The sequence below is a fragment of the Ctenocephalides felis genome, unplaced genomic scaffold, assembly GCF_003426905.1.
Source record: "Ctenocephalides felis isolate EL2017-DRISC unplaced genomic scaffold, ASM342690v1 CF-g0.4_SCAFFOLD_01604, whole genome shotgun sequence".
Taxonomy (NCBI): Eukaryota; Metazoa; Arthropoda; class Insecta; order Siphonaptera; family Pulicidae; genus Ctenocephalides; species Ctenocephalides felis.
The window spans coordinates 751,290-777,772 of NW_020537758.1; the positions used below are offsets into that span (position 1 = coordinate 751,290).

The 26,483-nt window shown below is 28.1% G+C and overlaps 2 protein-coding genes across 2 annotated transcripts in view; one reads left to right on the top strand and one right to left on the bottom strand.

Moving 5' to 3' along the window:
• Window positions 1–26,483, bottom strand: part of LOC113372278 (ATPase WRNIP1-like) — a 75,364-nt gene that overhangs the window by 29,307 nt on the left and 19,574 nt on the right. The gene's annotated exons all lie outside the window — the stretch shown is intronic.
• On the top strand, window positions 13,143–15,363 carry LOC113372279 (homeobox protein SIX6-like). The gene is made up of 3 exons (XM_026612606.1): window positions 13,143–13,508; window positions 15,015–15,160; window positions 15,225–15,363. Exons 1-3 carry the CDS (start codon window positions 13,149–13,151, stop codon window positions 15,361–15,363), a joined length of 645 nt encoding a protein of 214 aa, XP_026468391.1. The 5' UTR covers window positions 13,143–13,148.

Here is a 26,483-nt window from a genome sequence, read left to right on the forward strand (position 1 = left end):
AAAAATCATTGTTTTTCACATGGGCAGTTATACGTTGCCTATTCACGAGTTGGAAAACCATCCGCTTTGTTTGTGTAACGTCAGACCAAAAAACAAAAAATGTGGTTTACCAAAAAGCACTTCAATGAAACGGATAATTTGCGGATTCATTCATTTACTTAGAGAAGTCCAACTAAAAACACTTCATTTTTGTAATCGAAATAAATTCATTACTGTTGTATAATAAAATCACATTTTCCTTTTCAAATATAAAACAAACAAAAAATTCTTCATCTTCTCACAAACCATTGGTGGCGAACACGGAGTTCGTCGGGTTTGCTAGTATATGTATATATACGTAGATAAAATTTCATCAAATCAAGGGTGTCTACTAATAAAATCTTTTGGACTTGTTGTGCAAATAAAGAAGTAACATAATTATGGTCAATGCACCACCAACCCTTTCATCCCTTTATTCATCCGAACGACAAACACAAATGTGTTTCCTGGTAAACAAAAAACCGATTTAATATCAGTCGAAATATCGAAAATATTGTTCACCATCATGTCGAATTTGATTTTGGGTAAAAAAATACATATATGAAGTATACATTATATTTTCCATTTTGAAATAGTTCACAGTCTTTTTCAATGATCTTTCTGGTGGAAAACCCCCGAGGACAATTATCCCTTCGCGTTTCCCGAAATCGGCTTAAGAATTTTATTTGTGAAATATTTACACAGTTTTGACCACAATAATAATAATAATAATAATAATAATGGATGTAAGGAAGGAGACATTGTGGTTAATCCGGTTACGGCGGTTGTTGTACCTGTGGCGGTTATAATCCGATATTAATGACTTATTCACAGGACGAGAGTGAGCTCGTATATATATATATATATATATATAGATATATATATATATATATATATATATATCTTATTATAAAATTGAGCTCTCGATGAAATGATCCGCTAAAACTCGAAAACGGCTAAACCGATTTGGCCAGCCTTAGTCTTGAAAAAATAGTGCTATCAGTAGGTTGTAGGGAAAGGCGAGATATTATTGAAAATCGTGTAGAAACTTTACATTTTTAATTTGAAAAATTTTGAAACGCGCTGCAAATGTTACTAGAAACTCAAAATATCAACTTTTTTGAAATGTTAATATGAAAATGCACTTTTCGTCATATTTTCTTAAACACGGTGCTCTGAAAGATCTCATTTGTGTAATTATATACTCATTGGTATTTATAAAACATTTTCTAGGTTATATTGTTTTTTATTTATGTTATTTAAATTCAGAACCTAAATTTGGTATCGATCAAAGAGACATTTTGTCGAATAAACATTTTCCCAGTTATAATTTCCCAGAATTTATAAAAATAGATAGTAATATATGAAGGTCCGGGGTTAAAAAGGTCCACCACCGATGTGTCAAAACCAGTAAAGTTAAGCATTGTTAAAAACAATATTTGAAAGTAGAGGAAAAAAAATGTATAAACAGCTATAACCTTGATTTGAAAACGATAATCTTTGAAATGGGGGAGATAAACGATAATCTTTGAAAGTCCATAATAAAAGTATTTTCTTCCGTTGTAGTTTTTAGCAATGGTTAAAAGTGTAATTTCTTTCGAAAAATACTTTTAAAATTAGAATAAGACATAAAACCTGTTTGCCACCTGGCCGTTCCAAGTAACACCGCTTGGGGTAAAAAGGTCTAGATAACAAATTTTTGAAAGATATAAAAAAGCACATTCTACAGTGATGAAGTAGAAGGCAATTTTACTGACGTAGTCAGATAATTGTTTGTTTGAAATTTGTTATTTGTTCTGATATAATTGTTATGGGTTTTACAATATAGTTTTATTTGCTCAAAGTCAAATTGGACCTTTGTGCCTCGCCCTTGTCATTTCTCAATGATGAAGTAGAAGTCAGTTTACTGAACGTAGTCAGATAATTGTTCGTTTGATATGTCTTATTTGTTGTGATATAATTGTTATGGTTATATCTGCTCAAAGTCAAATTGGACCTTTGTGCCTCGCCCTGCCTCTACATATATACTTTTTATTAAATTTACTTTAATTTATCGAATGTTACTTTAAACTTTTCAAAAAGCAGCAGATCAAAGACGGAATACTTAATTCATTTTCTATCTGTCCTCGCAGAAATTAGAAATTTTTTATAAGCTCAGTAGTATATTCACAATTATACACAAAATCTAGAATCCAAAAAGAATCAAAAAACTTGAAACGTAATCAATAAGTCGAAAGACCAAAAAGACTTGGATTGAAAAACTTCCAGTTGACTTGCTTGACAAAATATAGACAAACTAATGGGGTTATTGTTTTTATAATACCCATTGTATATAGCATTCAAACAGCAACAATATCCTTATACACTTAAAGTATTAAAATTTTTGATTCTCTAGAAATTGTTTAGAATATACTTACTTAGCAAAACAACGTTTGCCGGGTGCTAGTATATATATATATATATATAATATATATATCCATATCATCTATTTGTTTCTGTCCTCAGAAGAAACGGCACCTGGTCCCCCTCGATGACATCATCGCCGCCATCGTCGCCCGGAGGCGAGCCCCATCCTTCCCATTCCCAAGACAATTCCAAAACTGGAAGTCCCCATCCCCGAGTCCACCTCTGCCAAAACCATAACCGGTTCAACATCCTTAACCCCGCATCCTCACCCCCAGCCGATGCTTCCGGTGCCCCAATTCGGTGGAGCAGGACTCCAAATGGGCCTCGCCGCCCAACTGGCTGCCAGTAGGCAGCAGATGGCGGCCCATTTCGGCTTCGAGAGAAGGATAAATGAGAGGCTGAACGAGTCCTCGAGGGTGAATTACGAGGATGGAAGCGAGGCCAGTTTCGAGGCTGATGATAATAAGAATGTGGCCATGTTGAGGTCGGTAAAAGGAGGAGCAGTGTGGGCGATTTGGAGGACACGGCTTCTACAGGCTGGAGGAATATTAAGGAGGCCAGGGATTCTGCAGGGGTTGTCCATAGGCCGTGGGAGAGTTGTAATAATAGTGCGTAGTGGAATGGTAATAAAAAAATGTATAGTCCTTGAGTGTCAACGTGACAAATCTCTGAATAGATTCCCAAAAAAAATATTTAAGAATTCTGTGTTGAAGAAAAGATATTGTTAGTAATTTACCAAGAAATTTTTGGGCTTGCTCGAAGCTATCCAAGGAGTATCAGACAACCAGAAAAATCCTAATTTTAATTTTAATAACTTCCAAAAGTTCCAAAACGTATATGAATTGGCAGCAATGTCTACCAAATTGATGGAAAATTAATAAGTACCATAGCAAGTCTAAAATTTAAAGGCATTTTCAGAGAAACTGTTCAAAACTAGTGATGCCCATTGATCACCAAATCAAATTTTGATAAAACTATATTAATAAATAGTGAAAATTGTGTTAAATTCAACAAAAAAGTGTTAACAAAATGCTAAAAACAGCGATTAATGACTTATGAAGCAAAATTGACAGTCCCTGAGTGTGAATATGGTAAATCTCTGAATAGATTCCCAAGAAAGATCTTTAAAAAAATCTGAGGTATTGTTAGTAATTTATCAAGAAATTTTGGGCTTGCTCAAAACGATCCAAGGATTACCAGACAACCAGAAAAATGCTAATTTTGATTCTGAAACTTCCAAAAGTTCAAAAACGTATATGAATTAGCAGCAGCTTCACCAATTTCTACCAAATTGTTGGAAAATTAATGAAGTATCATTGAAAGTCTAAAACTTGAAAACATTTTCATAGAAAATTTTCAAAACTAGTGATGTCCATTGATCGCCAAATCAAATTTTGACAAAAATTATATAAATTCAGATATAATTTAAAGAGAAAGTAAGACCAGGGGTGCATTTGGATTTGAAAAATCTTTGAACTATGAATCCAAGAGTTATATATCTGACCCAAAAATCATCAGACTTGATAAAAACCAGAAAAACAGGAAAATGGTAATTTCGACTTCCATAGTTTCCTAAATTGTGATAATCAGACAGTACAGAAAATTAAAAACAACTAATTTCTGTCAATTGCTAAAGTACATTAGAACTCTAAATTTTTTGAAAACAGTGTTCATACAAGTGAAGCAATGTAACCGAAAAAATGTAGAATTCTAGATTTTGGAAGAAAAAAATACTAGAAAAAAATACTATATAATTTTTGAATATATATGCCCAGATTAAATTTGACTTCGAATTACAAATAATGTTTTTAATCGAAATTTTCTAAAATTTGAAGCTCTACTAATGAGACAGCTTTTTTAGACAAGAATCGCTTTGTCAACAAAATATAATAAAATAAAATGAATTAATAATATTTATGATAAATATAGTGGAGAGTTCAGTAAATTTCAAACAAACAAAAGAGTGTTAATAAACAAAATAAATAAATATAAATTAACAAAATAATAATTATGCAGTGAGTAAAAAACTATATTAATAAATAGTGAAAATTGTGTTAAATTTAAAGCAAATTTAAATAAAAAGTGTTAATGACAAATAGTTAAAAATAAACAAACCGCGTTGAATTACTATTATTTAACAAATAGTGTAAATTGTGAAAAATGATCTCAACAAAAAACATCTATGTAAATATTGCAAAAAACTTTCCTCAGTGTTAATAAATTAACAATCGTTATTATCATTATTATTATCAATATACGTGTACGTAATAAATTTAAATCTGTATTATAAATAATTGTAGCACAAAAATATTATTTATAAAAAATATGTGTTCTTTAAAAAAAGCAATACGTAGTTGTTAGTGTTCTATATGATATATGCACAATTTCATAATATAGAATTGAATTATATATATATATATATATATATATATATATATATATAATATAAATATATATAAATGCTTATAAAAAAGTCTCTAAAAATAATAGAATTGATTTATATTGACATTGGTATAAATATTTTGTTTGTGGACCCTTAACAAATATTTGTTGTCAATATAAATCAATCAACAAATTATTAAATAGATTTTTTATAATATATATATATATATATATATATATATATATATATATGTATATATATATATATTATAATTAAATATATATTATAAAACGCTTGTAATATGAAAATATTATTATAAACTTGCTCGTAGTTTTAGCCGAATAAAAAATAGTGAAAATTAATATATATATATATTATATGAATATAAAAATAAATGTCTGTGTTTGAACAATTTGAATATATAACAGTTGCAAAATATTAAACATTTTCTGTTTCAATATTATTGTTAATTTATTAATTTAAACAACTTTAGATTTTTGTGAAACTTCGAGCAATAACAAAAATTATACCATTACGTAGAAAAGTTTATGTTACATAAATCCGATAAAGCAAAAATATTCTATCTCAATTCTGGAAAAAGTGATGAGAAAAAAAACGCGCCATTTTTCATATTCGACTCACGAAACTTTTTAGCGACGCGGAAAGATTTTCTATGAAAGTTTGAATTTTAAAAATCTACATATAGATTTTGAACAAAATATGGTGAAGTATTATTCTATCTAGTTCAAACGTGCATGAAATAAAAAATCTATGCAAACTGTGGAGGTTAAGGACTTAACCAAAACATTGCGTCTATTTTCAAACAACTTGTCAAAGTAGAGAAATTTATTTTAATAACAATATCACTTACTACTTTATAATTCCTTCAACTCCATATATGTTGATATTCCTTACACATTAATTTATAAAACTTCATTTAAAGTACAATTTAAGTTTACTAAAATCACTATATAACCTCTTAACACAAAATGACTCAAACGCAACCAATAAGTACTGAAAATCTAATACATTCTTTGTTTTTCATATTACTAGACATGTATTGTTTAACTTATCACAAATATAATATATTTAAGTTAAATTTAATGTTTTAAAAGAATTTATCAATTTTTCTAACTAAACAAACACTTAATTAAATTTGACATTAAGCCTCAGCGGACATTTTGAATTTTTTGTTCTGTTTGTTTCAAACTGATGTGAAGTTGTCAATAACAAAAATACCAATATCGATAATCCGTTAATTATCCGTTAAAATATCGAATTTGTTAAATTATAATATTATTTTTAATATTGTAATAAATAAACTTACAGAATAAATATTGTAGGCATAAAATAAAAAAAATCTATCGAAATTTTGAAAACTTAATTCAATAGTTTATATATTATTATATAACAATAATATTTATATAATTACAATTATTTATATAACAATATAAATATTTAACACCTGAATAAAAATTTACAAACTTGTTTAATATAGTAACAAATAAATCAAAAGAAAATATATATTAATCAGAATCAATTTCATTGAGTTAAATATGCCTCAAATTATTAAATTCATTTAGGAAGTATACATGAAAAAAATAGCACTATAATAACGTAAGTATCATGTCAGTATTTAACTCCTAAATATAAATTTATAAATTTTTTTAATATTGTAACAAAGAAACTAACAGGCAATAATGTTATAATTAATAATTAATTTATCTGGATTAAATATGCCTCAAACTTCAATTTAACAGAAAATAGACATATAACAGTATAAATATTCAAAACTTAAATAATGATTTACAAACTTATTTATTATAATAATAAATAAAGTAACAGAAAATATTAAACAGGATTAATTTATACAGATTAAACATGTCCCAAATAAATATTTAACAATTAAATAATAGTTTACACATACATAGTAAAAAATAGACATACAACAATATAAAACATTTAAACGTGTAAATTATTATTTAAGAATTAAATAATAATTATTAAACTAACAAAATAATATAGTGCAGAATTATTTTAATTAAATTAAACATTCAATTTATCTTGAAAAATTAATTTAACATAAAATATACATACAACAATATGAATATTTAACAAAGTAATTAATAATTAATGAATTATTTAATGTCATTTAATTATTTAATATTAGTCTAAAACTTGAATTGAAATATTTATATTGTGTATCGCATTTAGCCATATATATTAATAAAAATATTAATATTAATAATAAATTTTAAATTGCCTCTGGAAGACCTTCTATTTTACACATATTATAATTGGATTTATATATTATTATTTATTTTGGTGTAGAACACTAACACAATTTTTATACTTATATATTTTCTTGATAAACTGGAGCACCCATTAATTCCGGGTAAGATACTCATTTTGGCAAGCTTGATATCAAGCAGTATTAATATCAGACTTTCATTGGCAATTATAGATCTAAAACAAAATATCAAGTGAGAATAGGCTTTCAGGTAATTGCTATAATATATATTGAATCAGTATTGAAAATATATTTTATATAATATTATCAGAAGGAATTTACATCACAGCAGCTAATAGAAAAGTTTTTGTATTTTATCTTATCTAGTCCTAAATATTATTGATTATTTCTATGTATCTTCATCAATAATATTATTATTACCATGATGGTGTTGGTTAATGAAATCAAGTGTTAATTTCATTTGAAAGCAGAAGGCATCAGAAAAAAGGCCAACAGACGGACTCCAAGATGATCTTTTTTCATCATTCGTTTTGTATTTCGAATATTTTTCATAATAATTACGACGAGTCCGACACAAAAATGAGTAATGATATCAACGGACCACCGAATCTAAAAAAAATAAATTATGTCAGATATATTAATACTCGTATATATACATGTGCATCAGATGTTATAAAAAGTGGTTTCGAATTTACGGTTGAATCATTAACACCCAATTCGGTAGCAATCTTTTTGAAACTAATATTTTAAATTACTATTGATATATATATATATGTATATATATATTTATATATATATATATATATAAATATATATATATATATAAATATATATATATATATATATATATATATATATATATATATATATATATATATATATATATATATATATATATATATATATATATTTAAATGCATATATATACATATATATTCATAAAATTGTTCTGTATGGATCAGAGATATGGAATGTAGGCTATGTCTGCAAAACTGGAAAGTTACAAATTGTGATCAAAAATATAGTGCATACAGAATATAATATTACCGACGGCAAATGATTTATATATATATATATATATATATATATATATATATATTCATGATATATGAAATGCATAAAAGTTGCACAACAAGTTGTCAAGTTGTCAGATTAATTTCCCATATTAATTTGTCACGTCGAAAGCTCATTCCATCTGTAAATATCTACACAAATATATATATATATATATATATATATATATATACAAATTTAAAATTTAAAATTACAAAACAAATATTGCAGTTTTTAGGATTTATCGATCTGCCTATAACAATAATTACAATTATTTAGTATAATTTAGTATAAAAATGTTAAATATATTTTAAATTTATTTATATCCATCCGAATTCTATCGTATTTTCAAAGAGTTTCTTTTCCTTGAAGCTTTTGAAATTTTATTTTATTAAGAATGACTTACATCTAAATTACTTAATGACTTTATTAATAATTGCAATTGCAGATGCAATTATTCCACGAAAAGAACCCACAAGAAGATGAATATGATTCTCTCATAGTTGACCTCATCTTAATGGAAGTCAATATTGATCAATTAAATAAATAATCAATAATTATTATCGATTCGTAATTAAAATTGATTTCAATTAATCAATATCTGGAGAGACGGATAGAGGGAAGGCATATAAAACAATTATATAAAAAGATATACATGTATGTTTATGATGTTTAAATTTTATTATTCTAGCCTGAACCTATATTTAATTTTTCTAAATACTTAAATAATTCTATATTACATTGTATTTATTATTACCTGAGTAAGTGTTTGTACGGAACCTTCAATAACAATTTTCCACTATTTGCTCTCCCCTTAATGACCTTCTGAGGTCTACTTTGTTTTTCCCAAAATCCGGAAATACCGGACACAAATTTAAAATAAAGAAAAAAGAATCTGCACAGGATACGCTCTATACGTCCTTTATCTAAATCCGGATAAAGGATTCGAATTCAAAAGGGCACAAGAACAGAATCCTTTTCGATTATAAAATTTTGGTGGAAATAAGGCGATTATCGAAATCGGTTTTGCGGTCGCATTAGCAGGAGCGATCGATATTATTATCGATAATCCTTCCTTAGTTGTCCTTTGTCCTTTTTTTGGTATTGTGTAAATATTGTTTATAGGAAAATATGAAGTCTGAGGAGTGAATAAAATTTGTAATAGAGTATACTTGGTATGGTACGTTGAGGGTTATATATTATATACACAGAGTGTCCCAGAACTCAACGTGTTCAGAAAAAAATCAGAAAAAATATTATATCACGTCATTTAAAGATTATGAGCTTTTAAGTGCAACTAAGAGCTTTATTGAAATTATGACTATGCTTCTGTTAATTTTGATTACTTTTTGAAAAGTGTAACCGTGAATAACATTTCTTAGATCATATTCAAAAATTATGACACAATTTCCCCAAGGTTACAAGAATCAACCTTTTTGTAAAACTATGAATTTAAAGTTTTAAAACTTGATCGAATTTGAAAGGCCCTCATTTGAAAAAAATTTACTAAAGCGCATTGGCAAGTTTCATGAAAAGTTGGCACATTTAATCATGATTCTGAAATTGTAAAATGCTTGATAGTACATAATAAAAAAAATCGAGTAAAAAAATAAAAACTTAAAAATGGCATGATTTTTGCTAATGCGAGAGACAATCATTTGCACTGAATGTGAGCAAAAATAGCAACAATAGTGTTTTTTAGGTTTTTATTTTTTTACTCAAAATTTTTCATTATAAAATATCAAGTACTTTACCATTTCGAAATCTTCATTAAATGTGTCAACTTTTGATGAAAGTTGCCAACACACTTTAGTACATTTTTTTAAAAACAATGTCTCTCAAAGTCGACCATGCATAGTTCAACAAAAGGTCTTAATTCTTGAAAACTTGAGGAAATTTTATGATTAATTTTGACTGTGGTCCTAGAAATGTTATTTATAATTATGGATTCAACATTCAAATAAATATATTCAATAAAAATTGACCACAATAACCGAAAAACAGCCACAATTTTACCAAAGCTCTACTTGAAAGCTCATAACTTTCAAACTGCATGGTAAAAATTTTGTTTGTTTTTTTTCCATTATAGTTATGATCAATACTAATATCCCCATACGTTGAGTTCTGGGATAGCCTATATATATATATATATATATATATATATATGTATATATAAGATTTAGATTTTTTTGTTCGACGTTGAGACAAGAGAATGAATTAACATATTTGTAATTCTAAAAATCCAAATCAGTATAAAACTATGCATGTTATTAGTTTATACTTTCAATACCAAAAATCCTATTGTTTTACATGAAGAAAAGAATGGTGATCTGAGAAAATTTGCTGAATCTGTTCTTTTTATCTTTTTAAACACCCTTTGCGTTAAAATAAACGAAATTCTGCTTCTTTAATTAATGACTCTTATTCTAATATTATCAATTTTTTTAAAAATAATTCTTCAAATCTTTGACCTTGTTTTTCAATTTTTTTCTAAATTTTCATATTTTTGATTTGATATATATATATATATATATATATATACAAGATGACCCGACAGACGTTGTCCTGTATCCACGTCTACGTTTTTTTAATATCATATACTAATATTTATACCGTTCAGTTAAAAATAATCATTATTGGTTTTCGAATTACTATTTACACCAATATATGAGTGATATATATATATACATATATATATATATATATATATATATATATATATGTATATATATATATATACATATACACTGTACGTGACATGAAAAAACGCTGTACCTATGTTATTATCATTTAGTTCAGGTATCAACAGTCAATGATTTATAAGACTGCATACATACATACATACATACATACATACATACAAATATATATATATATATATGTATATATATATATATATATATATATATATATATACATATATTGTACAAGTATTGTAATACACTTAGCACTTAACATATGGTACAGTCATTCCGTACAATGTAATTTCATTCGAAGCATGATGCATTTTGTTCATTTTATGTGAACACCTCTTTATACATATATATATATATATATATATATATATATATATATATATATATATATTCATGACTCTATTTTATTTTACATCCAGTATGTCATTTAACAATTCCGAATCACTTCACGAGTACAATCACTCCGCTTGCACACGACAATACACACATGTGTCTACGTCCTAACAACTACGACTACCAGCACAAGAACTTCAGGCAAAAAGTGGGGAAAGCGTCGTCGAGTCTTCCGTCCAGCACCATTGGCGGGAAAATTCCGACCAATCGCGGACGAGGCGAGACACGCCTCCGGCGGGAATTTCAGTTTTAATCCGACTCTCGAGAAGTCATCACGTTTACAAGTCGCTTGTAATTTAAATAATAATTGATAATTGTAAAAGATAGTGTTGGTAATTTATTGCAGCCCTTGAGGTTGTGTTGTGATGTTTATTTCAATATTTTGCAAAAGTCTCATAAAGTAATTTGTTACTATAATAATTACTTCTGACATCATTATTTTTGCGAGTAAGGCTGTCAAGAATTATTATATTTTCTGTGCTCTACCTCCAAATTTTGCATGTTGAAAAATATCGTGGAAACTTTGAACATTTAAAAATTTTACAATAGTGCTGTGACAATGACATCAAACAACTTTTTTCATATGTGTTAGTGAATTTAAAAAAAGTGCCCCAAAAAAGTTTGTAAATTCATCATGTGATGGTCAAATTTCTTGTTCAGCAATTAAAATTTAACTTTGAAAATGCATTGAAACCTGTATTATTAGAAACCAGGATCAAATTAAATGTGAAAGTGCAAAGAAACGATAACTTATATACAAAAAGCTTGAAAAACGGACATATCTATTACCCGATGCCATTTTGCAACATATATGTCAATCTGTCAATAAGGGTCAGACGCCATTATCTGACAAGTGTCATACACGTACACCAGTATGAAAGATCAACAAACCACAAACTTTGTCTATAAAGTTTAATGTGAATGCGTAAAAAACTATAATTTATATACAAAAAACTTGAGAAACTGACATATCTATTACCCGATGTCATTTTGCAACTTATGTCAATCTGTCAGTAAGTGTCAGACGCCATTATCTGACAAGTGTCATTCAAAGCTCAACAAACCATAAACTTTATATATAAAATTTTCAAAATAAATACAAAAAGCAAAAATCTAAAATAGTCTATTTATCTATTTTAACACCAAGTTTTGTTCTAAATTAGTATTGACATAAACCTTGACACATATCAATCAAGTTAATGTCAAAATACTCCACGTGTCAAGCTTTAAATATAATTAATATAAAAATCATGATTCTAAAAAATGTAATAATATTTAATTAACTAAATTAATCAAATTTAAAAGTTATTATCAATAATTGAAATGGTGTCAGTGTCAATAAGTGACACCTAGTATGTCATACATGTCAATAGTGGCAGTTAATTAATACAATTTTCTAAAATATATATTAATATCAATAATTGTAATGAGTGTCAATGTGACAAATGACACATCGTATGTCAATAAATGTCAATATGCCAGTGGAATTAAATATTTAATCAAATATAAAAACTAATTATCAATAATTGTAATGAGTGTCAATGTCAATGCATGACACATTCCATGTCATACATGTCAGAAAGTGTCAATATGTCAGTCAAATGTGGTGACATCGCAAAAACAAAATTTAGCCCAAAACTTTTGGTGAAAAAGTGGTTCAAAATAAAATTGTGTAGTGTTTAATGGTAATTAAACTACACTAATTGTGCAGTGTTTAATGGTAAATATATATTTTCAAGATTTTTTTTATTAAATATTGCAAAAAAATGATGTACTTTATATAAAATTTTATAATTAAGTAAAAAATATGAGTACAATATCGTTTACCGTCGGAAGTTCATGGTGTTAAATCTATCAATATGACATGACAAAATTCTAAATTTTGACTAAAAAAATATGACTTTAAATTACCTACTCACATGACACAAGATGTCCTCTATCTTCTGAAATGGAGGCGCCCCTCGACATGTCCTCAAGGGCCCTCCCGGGTCCCCTATTATCCCAAGGGGTCCCTCCGGCGCCTCCGCTGCCCACTCTCAGTTTCACCCTGGACCAAGTGTCCTCGGTCTGCGAGACTCTGGAGGAATCCGGCGACATCGAGAGATTGGCCAGGTTCCTGTGGTCTTTGCCGGTGGCCCATCCGAATATTCTGGAGTTGGACAGGTCGGAGGCTGTCTTGAGGGCCAGGGCCATCGTGGCCTTTCACAGTGGGCACTTTAGAGAGTTGTATGCGATTCTGGAAAGGCACAAATTCACGAGGGACTCTCATGGAAAGCTGCAAGCGATGTGGCTGGAGGCTCACTATCAGGTAGAATATAGTTACCTATATGTAAGAAAAAATATTATTACTATGTTCATAATATTAAATAAGTAAACAGAAATTCTATTAAATTATAAGAAATAAAATTATTATATTGTTAGATTAACTTATTCATTTATGATTAGATTAAGGGGGTATTCTAGTGTAGAAATTAAAAAAAAACAATTTTTTTTATTTCATATTTTCAAAGTTTAATTATCTAAGAATATGGGTACGAGAAGGTTTTTGAAAATTTGAATTATTTTCGGAGATATAGGCATTTTAATGACCCGGTCTCCATACTGGTTTGGCTTCGCGCAAAACTTTAAATGCGTTTTTCTCAGAACAGACTTTTTCAGTACTGTTGACACGATTTCTCGAGTTTTAATCGACCGATTCACTTGAAATGTTGAGAGAGTCTTGTTTATAGACCTATCTATAGCCCGAACTAGGATTATCCCCAAATTCCAATATTTACTATTTTTAAAAAAATCGAGAAACACAAAAAAAAAAAAACAGTAAAAAAAACACTTTTTATTTCAAACAGTCGCCAATTTGTGAAAAAAAAATTTTTTACTCGTCAATAGTTCGGGCGATTGCGACATCATTGTAGATTAATAATCTTTTTATTTTTTGCATTTCCCACGGCTAGGAGGGCTGAAATCATGTTAAGACTGAGGTGCCAATTTTTTGAAACCACCCACTTTATCAGCTGCCAGTTTCTTCAATTTTGAACTTTTTTTAATTTTTGTATTGTATTTTAATAATATTAATGAACAAGTGGTAAAAAAATGGATAGTGAAAACATTCATTGCTTTCTTTTACGATACTTTAAAAATGACCTAAAATTCATCGTTCTACACTAGAATACCCCATTAAGTCATTGAAACCTACAAAAACGTATAAATTATAAAAAATCGAACTTACATTACATATGCAATACGTACATACATACATTATAATTTTAAAATAAAAATTTAGTAAGAAAGGTTATAAAATTATGAAAATTATGTAAAATACTAAAATCTTTGCTGTTTAAAAAAAACTGTTAAACATCTAATCAAATATTTTTATGAAATTTGTTTTCATAATCTCTCATACCAGACACACCTGTCTGACTGAGATATGAAAATAATATATAAAACTTAAACTTCTCCTTCGGGAAGTTAATAAATAACAATAAAAAAAATATTACAGTTTACAGTTTATTGCGCTGCCTGACTGAAATATGAAAATAATATATTAATAAATAATAATAAAAAAAATATTAAAGTTTACAGTTTATAAAAATTTCTACCAGATTCAAAACTTAAATTTTCTTAAATATAAGTTGTGATTTTTTTAAATCGACATAAATATCTAAAAATTGATATTATTATAAATAAGTTGAGAACTCATAAATTTCAGTGAGTTATGGCAAAATTCAATTTATTGCCATTTAGAAAGAAATTAAAATTGTAATTATTAGTTTTAATTTGAAGTTTCCATGTTTGAAGTTTCTATCTTTTTCCCCAGGAAGCAGAAAAATTAAGAGGTCGCCCTTTGGGTCCAGTCGATAAATACAGAGTCCGAAAAAAGTTTCCTCTTCCTTATTCAATCAGCGAAGGTGAACCAAAGTCGCATTGTTTTAAGGAAAGAACGAGGAACCTTTTAAGAGAATGGTAAAGATGCAATTATATATTATATAATTGATTTTTATTTGATTTTTTTTGTTTTATTTTCAAGGTACCTTCAGGACCCCTACCCGAACCCTACGAAAAAACGAGAGCTTGCCCAGGCAACCGGATTGACTCCGACCCAAGTCGGAAATTGGTTCAAAAATCGGAGGCAAAGAGACAGGGCGGCCGCTGCCAAAAATAGGTAAATAATAAAAAAAATTATGTCCGATTCTCTAATTATTTGTACAAAAATAGGTAGATATTAACACGTAACAGCGTATTCTGCGAGCTTTTTGAAACTTGAGGTTGTCACTAGGTAGACTGAGTTTGAGGAAACCAATGCAAGTTTGGAAAAAATTGCATTTCAGGTACTGAAAATTGTAAATGCTTGTTTTTGGATTCATAAGTATCATACATTTATACTTTGGAAGACGCAATACTGAAATGCTATATTTAGTCATTAAAAAAAAGTTGTGGTAAAAATTGGTCAATGGGAGACACCTTATAAAAATTTCTGGTACAGTTCACAAATTCGTATTTCTAAACACCTCAAAATGCCTCAAAATCAAATTCGACATGATAAAAACGGTTGCTAACAATTTTTCGACATTTCGACTGATATTAAATCAGTTTTTGTTTACCAGGAAACACATTTGTGTTTGTCGTTCGGATGAAGAAAGGGATGAAAGGGTTGGTGGTGCATTGACCATAATTATGTTACTTCTTTATTTGCACAACAAGTCTATGAGATTTCATTAGTACAACCCTTGATTTAAGGAAATTTCATCTTTATATATCTACATATATATTCTGTATACTATACTTCTTTTACTTACGCCATTTGATTGAACTTTTATGTTTTTTTTTTATTTCATTTTTTTTTTTCATTAAGTAATTACAACTGTCTATAAATATGACATCTAGTAATTTTTTTGATTAATATAAATAGAAAGGGCATATCAGGCCGCCCAGTGGTGGTCCTAATATTATTGATGTTAAAGAACTTTTATGTTTGATGAAAATTTTTGCGATTTTTTAATAAGGCACTATAATAATATAATGTGACAAAAATAATATATTGTGACAAAATAAAAATATTGAGATGTTTACGTAAAACTAAAAAAGTGGCCGGAAGGTTACTATTCCTTGATGTTATACCAGGACATATGTTGGACTATTTGATTGAATTTGTATATTTGATAACATTTTTAATGATTCTTTAATATGAAACTATATTTTTATATCAATGCCATAATTTAGAAAATTTTATAAGCTTTTTAACCAAAAAAATAAATATAAATATAATACAAATTTTGAGATATTTGAGTCAAACTCAAAAATTCAATATATATTATTAATTTTCGACTCCCAACGCTTCGACATTTTCAAAGTTTGATTAAATTCTTTGTGATTTTTCAATATGAAGTTGATATTTCTGATACTACAGTAAATTGGAAAACTGTATAAGTTTTCTAAACATATACTGTAATATATTATGATAAAACACAAATTTTAAGATATTTGCACAAAACTAAAAAAGTATCCGACATATTATTTTTCTTTGTACCATTCGAATTTAAACGTTGTTTGTTTATTGTTTATAGTTGTTACATTTTTTATAATTATAATGCACATTATAAGATTCATTCATTAAATTGGTTGGATGTCTATATAATTTTTTTCTAAATTTCAAGTGTAAATAAAAAAGTGTCAAAGTTTTATCGTTAGTCGCAGTCAAAACAGCTTAAATCGTTCATAAACCCGTGACAGAATTAATAATAAAAACCTAAACCCAAAATAGAGAATTCAATGGACTCGTATACAATTTCATCGGATTAAATTTGTCGATTCATCAATAACAAAATATAATGGACAGGAAAAAAAACTCTGGTGAGATGGTAAAGAAAAGATTCAAGATGTTCTTTTCCTCCAACCCTCAGTGTACATTATACCATCATCATCATCCATCATTTTACACAATTAATTCATCCAACGTGTTAATTACAACAATTATTAATTGTCGCTAAAGTGGCCCCATTTAAGTCTTTCTAACTATAAGTGCATCTAACAATCCATTACCATTACCATTATTATTATTACCATTGTTGTGTACATTGTTACTTTGTGCAAAAGTGCAAACGGATATTGCAAATGCTGCAAAAATTTCTGCAAAGTCATCAAATTGACGCCAGACGAGCCACTTTTGCAGCCGAACAATTTATTCGAATGATTTTGTGGAAAAAATGAAAAAAATAAAAAAGACAATGGATAAAAGCATGAATATTTTAGAGAAAATAAATAGATGTCCTAAGCATAATAACAATATTGAAGTAAGCGTATATTAGGTATATAAGTTTATAAATGTCTACATATATATATATATATATATATATATATATATATATATATATATATATATATATTGAAATATGTGAGTTTGGTGTTGATATATATTTTGATGAGTTATTTAGAATCGGGCAGTAACACCAAGTTAAAATTTGGCTTAATTTGGATAAATAAAGTATTTCAAAACTACTTTAGTTTTTTTACTTGGTGTTACTGCCCGATTCTAAATAACTCATCAAAATATATATATATATATATATATATATATTATTATATATATATATATAGACTTTTATACGAGTTTCTATTATTGGTAGAGATTATTGCCGCCCTATTTGGTACCGAATTTGTTGGAAGGGCCCCTTTTCCCAGGGCGGACACATTATCGCAGTTAGGGGCCACCGACGACTTTTTACAATTGACTAAGCCCATGCCATATGCCATATTTGTAAATACACACACAATAAAATATTATCCTATATACATATAGCATACTACCCATATTAAAAAAAAAATTTCAAATCTATAAAATTCCTGCCATGTATTTGTATGATAATTTTAAAATTTTGGAGAATTATTCCATTAATTATATTATTCCTAGTCCCTCCCTGTGCCCCCATACGGGTTCTTAGAATATTATTGAATCTCATTTTCTTTTTTCTTTTGAGTTTATTATTTTTATTTTTGATTCGGTGAAGAGTTTCGTTTACATCTGTCATATTGGCGCCGGATTATGAATCTTTAGCTCTCCGAGTATTATTTTGTCAGTCGATACGATCCGATTTCCTTCAAGTCCCTTCATGTCCTTTTTTAGTTTTGATCAAGATTGGAGGTTGAAAATATATTTAACACTCGATGCAAACATTAATTTAGACCTCATTCCTGAAAAACATTTTCTGTCGGGTACTTCAACATTCAATTTTCTGGTAAGTCGTTCATCATCAGAGCCATTTTTTTATTTTACCACTTGTTTCTCAATATGGTTCTGAAGACAGTAGATTTCTTTCTTTCCAATTCCTAGCAATATTTTTAAATTCAATTCTATTTCATCGTCCAGTACCAGCCTAGAGGAAGTTTATGTTGATCATCCCTAGAGTCCACACCTCTGATCTGTACGGAGTCATAATCTAATTTTTCCATTTGCTTATCAGTATAGATCTCTAAACAAATTAAGCATTCCTACATTTTGATATAATTTATCAAAGTCCTTTTCCAGATTGAGGTTGACCAGCATCCTCTTTTCCTTATTATATGCGAAAATTCTTTTTTTTTTATTTGACACCTAGAAAGGCCATTTTATCTTTTTCATACCACATTTTGAATACTCTTCTGGTGACTTTGCATAGAGTCCATGTCTCTGATCTGTATAGAACTAAACTCCAAACCTTATGTTGTTTTGGCAAAAAGTGAACTTTGGGATATTGAACTTTTGACAATTTACGTCAAAATTTTAAAATTTTATGACAAATAGTTCGCAATCTCTAATAATTGATTCTTATCGATTTATTCTTAAAATTTTAGCAACTTACCTTAAGACCAAATGCCACTTACATCTAGTTAAAACCAGCAATTTTTAAAAACTTAAGCAATCCATTTTACATACCAGCAATGAAGAAAAAAACTGGTGCTTTAGGCACAAAACTAATTATTACATATTGCAAACATCAAGTCCCTTTCTAATCTGCAAAATAAATCCAAAAGCTATAACTTCCATCCCTCTATCCCTCTATCCCTCTATCCCTTCATCCCTTGACAATTTGTCAAATATTCCCACCGATGTCGACCAATGACAACATCTGAAATGCGATTATATTTTACTTCCCGAAAATATGCTCGTTATTCCCATTTGACGAAATTTAATTACTGCAACGACGACTTGCCAATAGGGCGAAAAAACTATAAGGGTGCAACTATAAGGGATATGTGATTTTTGACTTTGCGATGGCGCATAGTTATTGGAAATAGTAATAATTTGATTTTCGACTTGAGAAAGGAAAATTTTGTGCTTTTGCCAGAGAGGAAAAAATATGTTTGTACTATGATATTTCTAATTTTATCATTTGTAATAAAATCCTTTAAATTTTCATTTATTTTTTACTACATTGATTTTGTTTGTTCACTTTTCAATCAAGATCAGATATTTTGAAGATGAAACGTATATAGTTCCAAAACGTTGACAATAAATAAATGATATTTTTAGGGGTTTTTATCACCATTGAATTCGTTGTATAATACTCAACAAAACAATATAAATATGTAAGAAAAATATTTATACTTTTATATTTTTGCATTTGGGTATTTATTTTAACCACCGATATACTTAGGGTATAGCAAATGTCTACTGTATATTTATATTTATATATATATATATATATATATATATATATATATATATATCGTTTGTATATTAATCCGTCTGTTACAATGTGAATAAATATTTTTATAAGAAGTTTTGAAAAGGCCATTGTCATATTATGAGCAGTAGATTTTATAATGATACAAAAATAACAAATAACCATCAGATCAGAAATATATATATATATATATATATACATATATATATATATATATATATACATGTATATATACAAATATACATTTATATTTCTGAAGTGATTCGAACAATGGGGCAGATGCATCAACAGTCTATTATGGGCTTTTCAAGCTTTCAACAAACATTTCAATTTGTATATATATATATATATATATATATATACAATTTCTAAACAAGTTGATTTTGCTTCCAAATAAACAATTTTGTTTGAAAAAATCCCTTTTCTCAAAACTATTATCAAATAATATTATCAAATTATTGTTGTAAAGTTATTAAAATTTTGTTATGCATATTCAGCTGAAGATATTTTTTTTATAAAATATATTTTATTTATATATTTTTATAATATGTTAAAAATGTATTGTTTTTATTATACTTCAAAACCGAACGTGTATGTTTCACAATCGTCGCAAACAATAGATCAATAATTTAATTAAAAAAAATATTAATTCCCGAAGCAATAAAAAAATATTCTATGTATCATTATTACCTTAATATTTGCCAATAATAATAATAAATGTTAAAATTTTAACCTATTATATATTATATTACAAAATTGTGATAAAATGTTAAAACTATATAAAGAAAAAGCCAAAGTCCCAGTGCAGTGTTTTTAACCTGAAACAACGCGTCTCTCCAGGTTGCGGTTCAAATAGGCAAAATTTGGCCTGGAAAATTTACGTATAGCAATTTGGCATTTTATGAATGATATTTTTTATGATGTTATGTGCTTAAACAGTTTTATATATACGAGTCAAATGAATTATAGTAATTATAATTTTTCAATTATTATTATGGAGACCGGGACAGTCCCGAATTTCTACTTTGTGTCCAGTGTTTTCTTTAAAGCAAAATTTATCCCAAATTTAGATTTTTTGAAAATGGGGTTTTCGAAAAATATGTTTTTCATACTATTTCCATACAAATCTTTGATTGAATTGCGCTCTATCTAAAAGACAATATTAAGAGCTGAAACTTTTACAGAATTGTTATTTATCAATTTGAAATCATTTGAGCCCTTGGGAGCAAGGAAATTCGAAAATGTCCATATTAAGGACCACCCTAATATATATATATATATATATATATATTATAAATTCCTTTATTATTTCTATATCCTTTATCCCATAATCCGATATTATTTGTGGCCACGATCCGTCCGGCGGCCGTTCGAAAAAAATGCCCTCAGTCCCGGAATCCGTTTCGAGAAAAAAAAATCTGTTGAAAAAGTATTTAGTATTTATTTATTATTATTATCGTGACAACAATGGGAATGTGTAAAGTACGACCAAGGGGGCCACATTAACCGCACATTATCCTCGGGCGTTCGGTTACAGTTCGAGGATTAGGAGATATTATCTCGGCATTAGATTTGAAAAGAATGGAAAACGAGAGGATGCAGATGAATCAGATGAATCAGATGAATGAGATGAATGAGATGGATTTTGTCACCTACAGATATTTAACACGCATTTATGCAGATTGGTAGGTGGATTTTTGGTTAAGTATCTAGCAACGATGGACATGGAAACATGGTAAAGGACATATGAGATACAGTAATGAGGGATATTATGATTATTATATGTACAACTGTTGAAGTATATAATCGAAAGTTCGAAAAAAATAATTGTCAGCTATAAAAGTTTGCTATTCGTAAATTTTTCAGGCCCGTGTCTTACCAAATTTCACCGCAACCCAGTACGACGCGTCGCTTTAGGTCAAAAACACAACGTTGGGACTTCAGATTTTAAAACCCCACAATTGTTTTTTATATATATATATATATATATATATATATATGTATATATATATATATATATATATATATATATATATCAGGGTGGTCCTTAATATGGATGTTTTAAATTTTTTTGCTCCCAGGGGCTCAAATGCTTCCAAATTGATAAAAAAAATCTCTGAAAGTTTTAGCTCTTTAACTTTAAGATAGTCCGCACTCCCAACTAAGTTTCTATTGGAAATAACATGGGTAAAATTCCATTTACCATACCATTATTTAGGTAATTTTATAAACTCTCATGTATGATAATGTAGTTCCCTATAATATAAATTTCGAGATATTTGCTTAAAAGTAGAAAAGTATCCGCGAAAAGTTATAGGTATTAAATAAAGTATGAAATGATCCATTCGATTGAATTTTGATATTTTATGGAAATTTTCATGATATTTCATTATGGCACAAATATATTTTATTAATACCATAAAAAAGGTAATTTTATAGCTATGTATAAAATATTTAATTTTCGATATATTTGCTTAAATTCGATTGAATTTTGATATTTTATGGAAATTTTCATGATATTTCATTATGGCACAAATATATTTTATTAATACCACAGGATACGTAATTTTGTAAGCTTTTTAGCTATATTTAATAATATTATGTGACAGAATATAAATTTTGAGATATTTGCACAGAACTAAAAAAGTGTACAGAAAGTTCTTTGCTTTTCGACATGAATTGAATCATCTGATTGAATTTTAATATTTGATAGAAATTTTTGCAATTGTTTATAAAGGCACCTATTACTTCTATTTATACTATAGTTTAGGTTATTTTATAAGCTTTTCAACTATATACAATAATATTATGTGGTTGAATATAAATTTAAAGATATTTGCACAAGACTAAAAAAGGGTTCGGAAAGTTCGCTGTTTGCAGGACAGCCATATTAAAGACTTGCTTCCTTATATGGAAACAAGACTTTAATATGGGTGTTTTAAAACTTTCTTGCTTCTAGGGGCTCAAATGCTTCCCAATTGATAAAAAAAATTCATAAATGTTTCAAGTTTTAATATTAACTTCAAGATAGTCCGCACTCCGAACAAAGTTTCTCATGGCAATAACTAGGGTAAAATTACATTTGGTTTATAATTTAGCGACAAGTGAATCAAAATTTTGAGAATAACATTGCATTTGCTTATTTTGATCATAAATAAAAAAATTACAACAAAAATTTGATATATTTCATAAAATAAGTATATACTTAGAACGAAGAACCAAGAAACTTTGGTTGGTAGTAATAGTAAGAGATAAATCTTTCAGAAAACGTTTTCCGAAAAAATCCATATTAAGGACCACCCTAATATATATATATATATATATATATATATATGTGTGTGTGTATATGTGTGTGTTTTTTTTGTGTAGGTGTGTATTTCCAACAAGATTTTATAAATATTCACAAAAGCATTCTCATTAAATAAATGGAATTCGAATCAATCTTATTTACCAAAGGCCTGTTCTTTACCATTTTTTTTTTCATCTTGGTTAGCAATGCTTTAGTATTTATTATTGCCAAAAGGTGTTTTCAGTCCGTTAAAAAAGGTGAGAGAATGAATGAGAGTGAAAGAATTAAGTGCATTGTGTGCGCAGAAGGAAATTGATTTTAACACCGAGATAAGAATCGGATTATCTTCTCTTAGATAATAGATAATCGCACATTGTTTGCACTCACCTCCGAGATACCAAAAAGATAACATTTCGCGAAAATAGACACGAACGAACGCACACACACACTCACAAATACCTTTGATATTTAATGACCTACTCGACCAGCTTGATGTCAAGCAGTAGTGATAACATACTCGAAAAATTAGTAAAATGCCACTTACAACTAGTTTATATATCTTAGAACAAAAAATACCTAAATTATATTATATATGTATATAGTAAATGTTTGAATTCCCGTTAATATTTTAACTCTAATGTTCCAAATTGCTGCCTCCCCCACAACTCCATTCTGAAAATCTTCTCGTTTGGAAAATAACAATGTGAATTGATTATTAACTCCTTGTAAAAGGGTGTACAATTTCTCCCTTGTAAATGTATGCATTTTGCGAGGGATGAAAAATTACTGAGTCCGAATAAAGTGTAGACAAGGCTTGTTTTTTTATATAAAAACTTTAAACTTTTCTTGGAAATGTGACTATTCTGTATAATGGTAATAAACTATTTAATAAAGACAAAGTGAAACCATTTTGGAGAGGTGTGTGTTTTCACCAAAAAAACTACACATTATTCTTTTAATTAATATATATTGACTTGTATCTATTATTAGAATGTTTCCATCATAAATGCTATATGCTTATATTGTTGTTCAATTTTTTAATATCCACTGATGATGACATGGAATATTAGAAGAATATATATATATATATATATATATATATATATATATATATATTTAAACATATAGTTAGTAATCCTGGTCCCTCCAGAATTCCTCTGGTTTAAAATTACTAATTGATATTAAACCCCAACTCCTTGACTGACTGAATAACGTAATCAAAAGCTCCTTTTACCAAAGAGAAAAAAATCTCAATTATGTTCCTATTTTACATTCAGTTATCTAGTCCAACGGGACTATTTTAGCCTATTTCTTGTACTTTATCCCCATCCACAAAATGTGCAACAAACTACCTATAACTATCGAATCATCCGCAATGTTTGATCTCTAATAAGTTACCCTTTGAATACCCCGAATAGCCGAATTGTAACCCGAACGGTTTAAAATTGATCCATAATGGGTGCAACGGTGCATCGTGGCGGATGATGATGATGATGATGATGATGTTGAAATGATGATACGGCGGCAAATTGAGGGATGACAGCAAAGGGGTTGCAGCTATTGGAGCGTAAGACATCACTCGCTGGGTGATCTTTAGGCATAAAGACAGGTCCATATGAATGAACAACATTATAATAAATTGATGATAATTTTAACCAGTTAACTGTGGCGTCAGTATCTCACTATTAAATAACCACTGATTCATACACATGGCGAATATTCTAGTCAATACACAAAATTCTAGCACATCTCCATTAATGTGAAATTTTGATCACGTCTTTTATTTCGAAAATCAAATAAGAAATGACAAAGTCTTAACTTATGCTAATCTTTTCGAACTGTGGGTGTAATCTTTTGACGAATAATATATATATATATATATATATATATATATAATATATATATATATATATATATATATATTATGCAGGATTTTTCTGAATACGTCGTTAAGAAATATTAGGGTTTAACTTTTCTTCGATCCGTATTCATATGCAAATTAATATTTTTGCAAGGGCTGACGATGCAAATACTCTGCATTTTAAAAATTGTTCTTCATTTCCGACGTAGTTATTGATTTAAATAAAAAAAATTCAAGTTCCCGAAGGAAAAGAAGATAATTTTCTATTTTCTAAGTTCCAGGCCATTCTGAATTCTTTGAGATCAAAATTGGAAAGTGTAGGTGCTTTTATTTTTGTCTATGAGTGAAAATTTGTCTCTTGGGCGTTTTCACAAAAACCTCTTTTTTGATTTTCAAAATAAATTTTCATCCACGTTTTTGCCAAAAATGCTGAACCGATTTTAAAAATTAAATAGTCAACGAAACAAATATGTATATTTAAATTCCATATTCAAATTGTGTATATAAATTTAATAATGTGTATTATTGTTTTCAGATTTGGCACGTAGAAAATTACAAAGATAAAACACTACCACAAGTTAAATAATTTTTTTAAACAATCCAAGAAATGGACGGATCATATTAATCTATGAATCTATCAATTACTATTTTCCTCAAGAGTGCTTCAAGAAAAATTCAATTTTATCCAGATTGTTTGGTGAGAGGAATGGAGACTTTTCATTTCAATTTTTGGATCAAAATCCAAACTATTTAGAGGTGAATACTACCCCCTAAGTGTTTGGGGTCGGATCGGAATAGAGTATTGACTCGTCTAATAGGATTCTTATATGGAGAGCAGTAGTGGTCAATTGCTTGTTTAGTTCGAGCACACTTCAAGGAGACACTTGAAAAACTATTAACGTGTGTAATGGACTTTGATAAAATGATAGAAATGCACATACACATACATTCACACGTATGTATATATATTATAATATATAGGGTGGTCCTTGATATGGATGGTTTCGAATTTCCTTGCTCCCAGAGATAAATAAAATCTCTAAAAGTTTTACCTCTTAATATTAACTTTAAGATAGTCCGCCAACCAAAGTTTTTTATGGTAATAACATGGGTAAAATTCCATTTGTTTTATTACTTATAAATCAAAATTTTGAGAATAACAATGTATTCGTCTATTTTGATGATTGATTTAATTATAACAAAAATTTGATATATTTCATAAAATAAGTATTTACTTAGGGAGAAACTTTGGTTGGAGTGCGGACTATCTTAAAGTTAATATTAAGAGCTAAAACTCTCAAAGAATTGTTTTTTATCAATTTGGAAGCATTTGAGCACCTGGGAGCAGAAAAATTCAAAAACATCTATATGAAGGACCACCTATATATATTTATATATGTATTACTAGTTGTAAATATTTTTTTGTACATAAATAATATTTATCAAAAAATATTTGTATCTAAATTTAGTCAAATA

Excerpts from the sequence above, each read along its gene's own strand:
- LOC113372279 (XM_026612606.1), top strand. The coding sequence starts at position 13,149 with ATGGAGGCGCCCCTCGACATGTCCTCAAGGGCCCTCCCGGGTCCCCTA. Across the intron at positions 13,509-15,014 it reads GGCTGGAGGCTCACTATCAG|GAAGCAGAAAAATTAAGAGG; the intron begins GTAGAATATAGT and ends CTTTTTCCCCAG. Across the intron at positions 15,161-15,224 it reads AGGAACCTTTTAAGAGAATG|GTACCTTCAGGACCCCTACC; the intron begins GTAAAGATGCAA and ends TTTATTTTCAAG.